This window comes from Cephus cinctus, unplaced genomic scaffold (genome assembly GCF_000341935.2).
Source record: "Cephus cinctus unplaced genomic scaffold, Ccin1 Ccin1_scaffold0330, whole genome shotgun sequence".
NCBI lineage: Eukaryota > Metazoa > Arthropoda > Insecta > Hymenoptera > Cephidae > Cephus > Cephus cinctus.
Genome location: NW_014333027.1, coordinates 1,588,196 through 1,596,432, shown reverse-complemented (window position 1 = coordinate 1,596,432; position 8,237 = coordinate 1,588,196). Strand labels below are relative to the sequence as shown.

Sequence of the window (8,237 nt, the reverse complement as noted above, 5' to 3'; positions counted from 1 at the left end):
GAATATAAAGCACATTTATGCATTCTAATCTATAAAAAGTTACTAAACCCTTTATTGTATATAGTCCGTAGAATCGCGCGAGAATCACCGCTAAGCTTCATGGTAGATATAACATAGACGTAAGCGTTCAGTAATGGCTATTTGACCGTTATCAAGAGAGACTACGCATCCTCCACCTGTAAGCTGGGATAAGTGTATATTTATATACATATATGTATATATAAATACTTAAAGGAGAATTACTCGTAGAGAATTTTGGGACATGCGCCTAGCTATGTTTTACCGCTGTGTTACAGGCGGCAAACACGATCCGCTTTAGTACGTTCACAGCCGCTCAAACGTGCGGACCGTCGCGAGACGTGCGGCAAAGACAGTAATAAAAATTCGGTTAAAGTTTTCAGAGTGGAAGACGAATAATAAAGATTAAGAAGCATACCTGCTGTGGCATATGGTGAAGTTGAACGATATTTCTAATCAGCTTAATGTGCATCCTGACACTACCATAGTTTCTATCGCTCATGAAATCATCCGATGGAAGATTTAACGACCAATATTGCGTACGGGGATAAAGAAACTTTCCATTCGACGCCGAGTGAAACTTCCGTTTTAGTTTATTGTGTTATCTTCAGGAAAGTTTGAATCGACAAGACTATTCGCTTGTGAGAAACTTGGCACGAAATGCGATTCAGGTCCGTTTTAACCTTTCTAGAGGACATGAAATCGTAAACAAAATATGATGGTACGACAAAGTGACGACGAAACTAAATGTTGTCAGCTGCATTACTAATAGTGAAAGTGAACAATGACAGTGACGTCAACAATTACTGACAGCTTGAGTGACAATCGTGCACATCATTGCCAGTGCGAAATGGAATCGTCCTGGGTTGCTCGTTAATAAAGAAATTTTTGAAAAACGGTGTCGTACTAAGATAACGGCGATCGACCACAATGAAATCAATCGCTGTTATAATACTAATGGCGACTATCGTGGTCCCCACTCGCGCCGGAAGTTGTAAACTCGCAAAAATGTGCTGTCAGGGTCGCGATTCTGCTTGCGTTATACAAAAAGTATCTCCTAATGCTATCATCGAGGGACCACAGGACAAGCCGTGCTACTGCGATCATGCGTGTCTAAAACTCGGCGATTGCTGCGACGACTTTAAGGTGGCTTGTGGTGGTAAGCATGAAATTTGTCAAAGAACCGTCTAACGGAATTTTACTTTTAGTTTGCGGAGTTCTGAGGACCTTAAGCTTGCGTCATTCTCGTTTTCGTTCGCTCGATGAAAAATAATAATTCTCTATCCGTGACGTAGATTTTTTTTGAATTGACAATGGCATTTTGAGAAAGTCAGATTTAGATAGTACATAAAAAAGTTAAAGATTTGACACAAAATTTCGTATACTATTCTTTGTTTTTTTTTTGTAAAAAGTCATATCTCCTGTAGTCTGTACGAAAAAATCACTGGGCCTCTTGGTGTCCCTCTCGGAATGTCTTACGATCAATCAGAGTCCACACGACCGGAAATATACGAGCCTTGAGGAACATGCAAAGGTATTCTTATATACGCAAGTGCATTAAGTCCGAGTAGTCAGGTTTGGTAGGAAATTATGGTTCTTGCAAATGGACCGGAAACGTGCCACTCGGAATAGCTTCGTGTCCCTGACGGAAACGGATAGGCACCCTTACCATGTACCTTAACATCCTCTCAGATACAGTATGGTGTCCGGAAACAAGAGAGTGGCGTGTTTCTAGAGCTATTCTGGCATTTATTTCCGTTGGTAAACCTGATATCTACTTACATGCCTTCCGCAAAGATGCCTTTGAAGTTGCCAGAGTGACAATTTGGTTTAATTTTTTGGCTTACCGTTTCTCTTTTTTCTTTCCCTTAGTCGTTTCAAACACTTTCGCTCTCACGTTTCGCATTTACCTAGTCGAAATGAAGTGCACACCCGAAATTGCACTTGACTCTCACACTTTAATATTTACGTATGCACGTGAAATTTCGGCTTTACACGAAAATTCTTTTCGTCATAAAAGTGCACTCGGTTTTGCATGTTCAGAGAACCGCAAACTAACCACTTCCCGTACGACGCTTTAAGACGGAAAAGCAAGTCGGCCACTTTTCCAGGTCGATGAAAAATTCGTATCGAACGACTGATTTCTACCGGAAATCGGACGTTTCGCGGCAGGAAATGGTTGGAGATTCAGACTGGTTGTTATGAAGCATTGACGTCAGAGAGGATTCCACGAAAATGAGAAAGCTTCTTAAAAGCATTGAGGAATATTATTTTTCTTGCTTTTTGAAACGAATAATTAAAGAAGCGAAATAAAAAAAAATGATTCAAGCCAGTTTTTCCATCTTACTACTACATCCAACAAAAATAAAAGTATACACGTAACTTTACCAAGAAGACATTCATCACTTGGAAAATGTAATACTGGGCATTTTTCTCGTCCAGACGGAAGTCCGCTAGGTACTTTTTGTTTTCGTATTAAAAGGGGGAACAAGACACACGAGAAAAGTAACCAAAGCGAATAAGGGCCTGCAAGAATGGTGGAAAGACAAATTGAAGCAGCAAAAGAAATCGACTAGCGATTTCACGTATCGACCCCACCTGCCGAACATCATTCGTCACGTGAACCAAGTGCGACATGATATAGAAAGATCTCGTCTGAGGAAGAAATTCAAAGTCCCTAAGGATTTCGCCGTGTATCCCCAATTCAAACAAGATGGTGGATCCCGACGGTTATTCTGTTTCAAGAACATTCCAGAAACTGCTGGAAAGTTTGTTCAAAGTGACACTAGTCAAGGAACTGGCATCCCTCGTATACCCAACATCGATAGTTTTAACAAAGCCATTAGTTTGTACTAGTTTCGTGTTGTTGTATACTCTAACGAACTAACCCAACTGATAAACACTGCATACATATACGTATAGCATAGAGTTGGACGGTATGAACCTTCTATATTGCACGGTATGAACGATTGTCCTGGCTATGCCACGCCATTCGATTGAATACACGCTCTATATATTTCCCTTTAGAATCCATTGTGATATATGAGACAATATGTACGAAGCATTATCTATATATACATGTTAACGCAGAAAAAGAGGCATGAAGTGAAGCAAGATCGGACAATAAAAGCTTCGAAGATACGTTCAAGTCAGTCGTTGTTTTTGTCAAGGAACAAAGGCTGTAACGAAGCTTGCAATTAAGAGTTCTTCTGGAAAAATGTCAGAAGGAGGCGGTACCGAATATACACAGACATTTCTTTCAACGTATACCAGGTATACGGATATATTTTGTAGGATTCAGTTACTTATGTTAGTAGCATTATAGTAAAGGATAACACAGACAAGGAAATGAAGAATTCTATAATTGATTGTAGGTAAGAAAAATTCTGAAGAAAATTGTAGGCTGTGATAAATTCTCACATATCTTTGTACACCCTGTATAAAAGCAGAGCGTTATCAGTACAGTGGTTGGTACCCAGGTGAATTGTTGTTGTTTAAGAAATCCTTTGTTCTGGAGACTCGTGTTTTTCTTTTTCTAATGGAACGTGACGCGAATTTCTCAAATAACTTTTACTCTTTCTTTTCTCTATGCACAGTGACGGATTGTTCAGTTAGCGAATGGGGTCCTTGGTCCCGATGCGAAGGAACATGCGGCACTGGAATTCAGAGCAGATCCCGGCGAATTTACAGGGCTGATCGAAATGGCGGAAAACATTGTCCACAATTGGAACAATCAAGAACATGTCGCAGTCACGATGCCTGCGCGAGACGTGATCACGTATCGCACGTGAGAGGTGAGGAAACTATGGATTTTTACCAAATTTTTCTTTTTTTTTTTTTTTTAATTTGCCCTTCATCTTTCTTTATCCCTTTCTAACCCTTTATTCTTCGACTCGGCATTTCTCTTGTAGTTTTTCTTACTTTTTTTTTCTTTTTTTTTTTTCTTTGCCATTTCCAGATAAGCTTGCCTGGTCAGCTTTGTACAATCGGCAAGCTTTACACAGGCACCTCTTATCATTTTCAGAAACTACCCTTATCGTACCTGCTGCGTCAGAAAGCTACCACGAGAATGCAACCGATAAAGTGTCACAGGGGTGAGTTGAATTTTTTCAATTTTTATAAAATAAATATTACTTACTAAGGAAAGGCTGAATTTGATCTTATGAAATATAGATTGAGAGGTAAGTTCGGTCTGCCGGCATCGTCAGTAAATATGATCAGTTTGTCCACAAAGTACTGAAACTCCAAAACTTTCTCGGACGCCAGCTACGGCTTTTTCGTACCACTGATGTTCTTCGTAGCCACTATTTCAAATGTCCATTGCTCGATCTCAGTTAACTGACAGGGATAGAAGGGAATGCGGATACTATAAGAGAGATATCTGGATTCGTCAGAAGGTCTCAAAATGACAGCCCAGCGGGCACTGTGCTGCCTCGTTCGTTACAATACTGTAAGCAAAGCATTTTACAATGCAAATTCCGGCGTGTAGATACTGCTATACATGTATATCTCAACGGTGGCTCATGGCGAACTGGTGTCCTGACACCCTTCCGTCGGGAACGCGGACCGGCGCTGGTCAGAGTTCCCAGCCAACCGGAAACGGGCTACGGCGATCGAGCACTTCATCGGCGAGAGTTTTTATCCTAAATTTTGCCTCCTGCCTCGATGGCTGGTTCGGTAGTTTGGACCTGCTCCCGGGAACCGAACCTATACTACATACCCTTAAAAAAAAAGGCAGAAGCAACCAATCCCATTGGCGACGACGGGTAGAGATGAGGGTGTGTAACGGGTCGTTCCAAAAGGCCAGGCTACAAAATACACGTACAATTCCACTGCAGAAAAAGTCAGTCAATATAAATACATAGAACATCCACACATCTGCTCTAGCGATATATCCCACTCTGTAAAAAGTTTTCTGCTATCTCAATAGTTTTCCACCATACAACCAGGCAGACAACTCGCCGTCCCGTGTTGCTGCTCCTCAGTCTTCTATCTCGTATAGCCAGACTGTGTATATTGAGAAAGTTTCTCGAAGCTGTCAAGTTTACGAAACGATAGAAACCGGCTAAGGTCCCGTGAGATTGTTCAAGGCCTCGCTCGAAATTATCTCAAAATTAGACCATTGATAATTCCATTCGCCAAAGTGACACGCGGTTTGACACGGTTGACACAGTTAACTTCTGCGGCGTAGTGTGCGCGCACAGACTATATCCCACAGTTCACACACACGTACGTTTCTCGCGGTTTCTCACCGCGAACAATGTCTCTTTCGAGGGTATAAAGTACATAGAACCCCATTAAGGAGTGAACGCGGCGCGGCACTAGCGTCGGTAAATTAGTTTCCTACAATAACGACAGAGAATACTCATTTTCCCAACCAGGTATATCACACGTCTAATACATCTTTTATCTATGTATTGTGGCACATGAAGCTCGCCTATCGACATAACTAATAGGTTCTTGATATATGGATAGACAGAACGCTATTAATTAACCTATACATGCTGATACAATATAATCGACTTATACCGCACCGGTACCTCGATGCACCGGCAGGTACCGATTGCTCATGTTGGATCATTGCTTCGAGTAAATGGCTACGGTATATCCCAATAGGCGGGTCATAGTTCGCATAACAATGACTCAATTAACGTTGTATCTAGGGCACCTGTTCGGTACACGTTCAGGTTTGGCTCGAGAATCGTTTCCATCTTCGTAAAGAACTTCCTTACGGATGGATGTTGCCATGCGAGCCATGTTGAGGGAGTTTAGAGACTTTTGAAAAGACTTCCGCACTGGACTCTCTTTAACTTTTAGTAGGGCGCCCAGTCGGGATTGAAACTACAGAATAGCAGTATATGGATGTTCCACAGAGAGAGAGAGAGAGAGAGTGGTTGGGGGGGTAGGGGGGCAGGGAAGAGAAAGAGGAAAAATGTTCGGATACGTCAATAACTTGTATACAGTTTATGTAACCCTTATGGGTAACCTTGACGTACCCCGTAGTAAATGATATGGAAAGCACTTTACGTGAGAAGATGCGAAATGAGCCGAGAGCACTGATAATTCAAAGCATTTTTCTCATGGAGAATTGTCCGGGTTAACGAGGTACCATTTTAAAAGCTTAATGTATATTTTACACACATATACCGTGGTTCTCTGATATATCTTTCGAGTGATGTAGAAATCCGTCGATACGAATTCAATAGTTTATTAAGAACTTATGCTCGATAAATCGTAGCTGCGCAAACTCATCTGCGCAGCCTATGGCGGAACCTGCGAGCTACGCATATAGTGCCTGTCGTAAAGCCTCAAGTTCCTCGTAAAGATAATGTCGAGCGCTGGCAAACGTTTCTGGATACACAGGGTTACGTACAGCTGGAATGTCAGATTGCTTATTTTCGCATCGTAAAACGACAAAGTTCCTTACGAACGTTATTCATTTAACGTACGTAAAACGTGAAATACGTAACGCACGTGCGTGCGCAAAGTTACGTCGGGATCCTCGAGGGAGTCTGCTCGCTCTGCTGTATACAGCTTTTATGGACATTGAAAAGCTTGCGCGCCACATTGCCAGAGGCTGCAGAATAATAATGGCCGCTTCCGGCCGACCATAATCGTTCTACTCGATGCCTTTCAGATATTGCGCGGTCTTCACGATCCTACGAGCATCGAGACTCTGCGCTAAGGACGGCTCGTTCGAGGGGTTGACCGAGGGTAAGTGGTTTTTTGACTCTATTATTCTATTCAACAAGCTTTTTGTTTACTCTCTCTCTCTCTCTCTCTCTCTCTCTCTCTCTCTCTCTCTCGAGTTAGAAAAAAAAATTACAGAAGAAAAAACTTGGCTCACCGTCCACCAAGACGAATCAACGTATTCCCGGATCACCGTATATATCTAAGATCAAGGGTTGCTTGTTTGCTAACCAAGGGAGCGAGTACCTCGAGGCTCCAGGTCAAGAGGGACTATTTTCGGCAAACGAAACTTCGCCACGGGATCTCATTTGCTAGTAGCCATTAGCTACTTCTGATACTAATCGTATATAATCTGTAATACGATATATCGTGTTTATATATCTGTAATATAATTAGCAACATTTTTCCTGCCCCACCTCTCTGTCTCTCTCTCTCTCTCCCTCCCTCTCTCTCTCTCTCTCTCTCCTTTTACCCCTAATATGACCTTTACGATCGTATCTGTACAGGCTCACGCGTCTGCGTACGTTGCGGAACACGTGAGTTCAATTCCCGCTGTCACGATCCTGGAAATCCTGTGGGATACGCAGGAGTTGGCAGATGGGAAGCAGGAGCCAACAACTCATTGACGGAACGACGCTGTCATGGGAAATGGATGCGCGGATCTAGAAACGAGTCGGACTGCAGCAGCGCGACGTGTCAACTTGGGATGCACTTTGCGTTCGTTTGAACGAACGTGAACACACTGTGCATCGTGCAGTACAATGCCGTCGTATGTTTGCGCAGTGGCTAAATTAAAGCACAGAAAGAATAGTAACGCGTGACGTAACTATAATAATCGTTTGAATAAATAACGAGCGTGCGTCACGTCGAATAAGGGACAGGGCTAATGCGAACTTTATGTAACAAGGAATCTCGCTGTAATAAAGGCTTAGACATATTATAGTGGATATACAGATATCTGTAAATTATACAATGAACATTACCTATGTACGATGTCGTTATACTATAATGCTCTGTAGTCTAGCTGTACCATGACAGTGTATGTATAGATATATAGCTAACGTAGTATATTTATCGTGCCTCGTGTAAGCACCAACCAGGTTGACCGGGCACTACTGGCCGTTACATAGACACTTTCAAAACTCACTAACCACATATCACTAATATGGTTACGTGTGATATATTATAGAAGCTGGCCGTTTATTATCTGTAACAAATAAAGAGTATACAATAAGTAGCGAGAAGATGTGAAAAGACCTTTAAAAATATCCTTTATATCGAACAAGAAAAATTCTTTATTTTACGCGCGGAAGGACCTACTGTTTTTTTTTTATTTCACGTGTTCTCGCAAAATTATCCCGTGTTATCATTGGCAATGCTCATTGAGCTGAGTAGTATTTGAGTTATGATAACGAAGTGGTAGAGGCGGGCTTGTCCACTCGATATTCTACCCCCAGTGAGATTTCTACATCTGTATGTACATACAATCCTTGTATGCAGGGTATACGTAGTCAGGTATATGGTGGATA

At 41.9% G+C, this 8,237-nt stretch overlaps 1 protein-coding gene across 1 annotated transcript; it reads left to right on the top strand.

Moving 5' to 3' along the window:
• Positions 1 to 278: 278 nt before the first annotated feature.
• LOC107266930 (somatomedin-B and thrombospondin type-1 domain-containing protein) lies at positions 279 to 7,945 on the top strand. Its single transcript, XM_015737986.2, has 5 exons — positions 279 to 1,177; positions 3,615 to 3,812; positions 4,043 to 4,112; positions 6,656 to 6,732; positions 7,215 to 7,945. Exons 1-5 carry the CDS (start codon positions 949 to 951, stop codon positions 7,433 to 7,435), a joined length of 795 nt encoding a protein of 264 aa, XP_015593472.1. The 5' UTR covers positions 279 to 948; the 3' UTR covers positions 7,436 to 7,945.
• Positions 7,946 to 8,237: the final 292 nt, after the last annotated feature.

Excerpts from the sequence above, each read along its gene's own strand:
- LOC107266930 (XM_015737986.2), top strand. The coding sequence starts at position 949 with ATGAAATCAATCGCTGTTATAATACTAATGGCGACTATCGTGGTCCCC. Across the intron at positions 1,178-3,614 it reads CTTTAAGGTGGCTTGTGGTG|TGACGGATTGTTCAGTTAGC; the intron begins GTAAGCATGAAA and ends CTCTATGCACAG. Across the intron at positions 6,733-7,214 it reads GTTCGAGGGGTTGACCGAGG|GCTCACGCGTCTGCGTACGT; the intron begins GTAAGTGGTTTT and ends GTATCTGTACAG.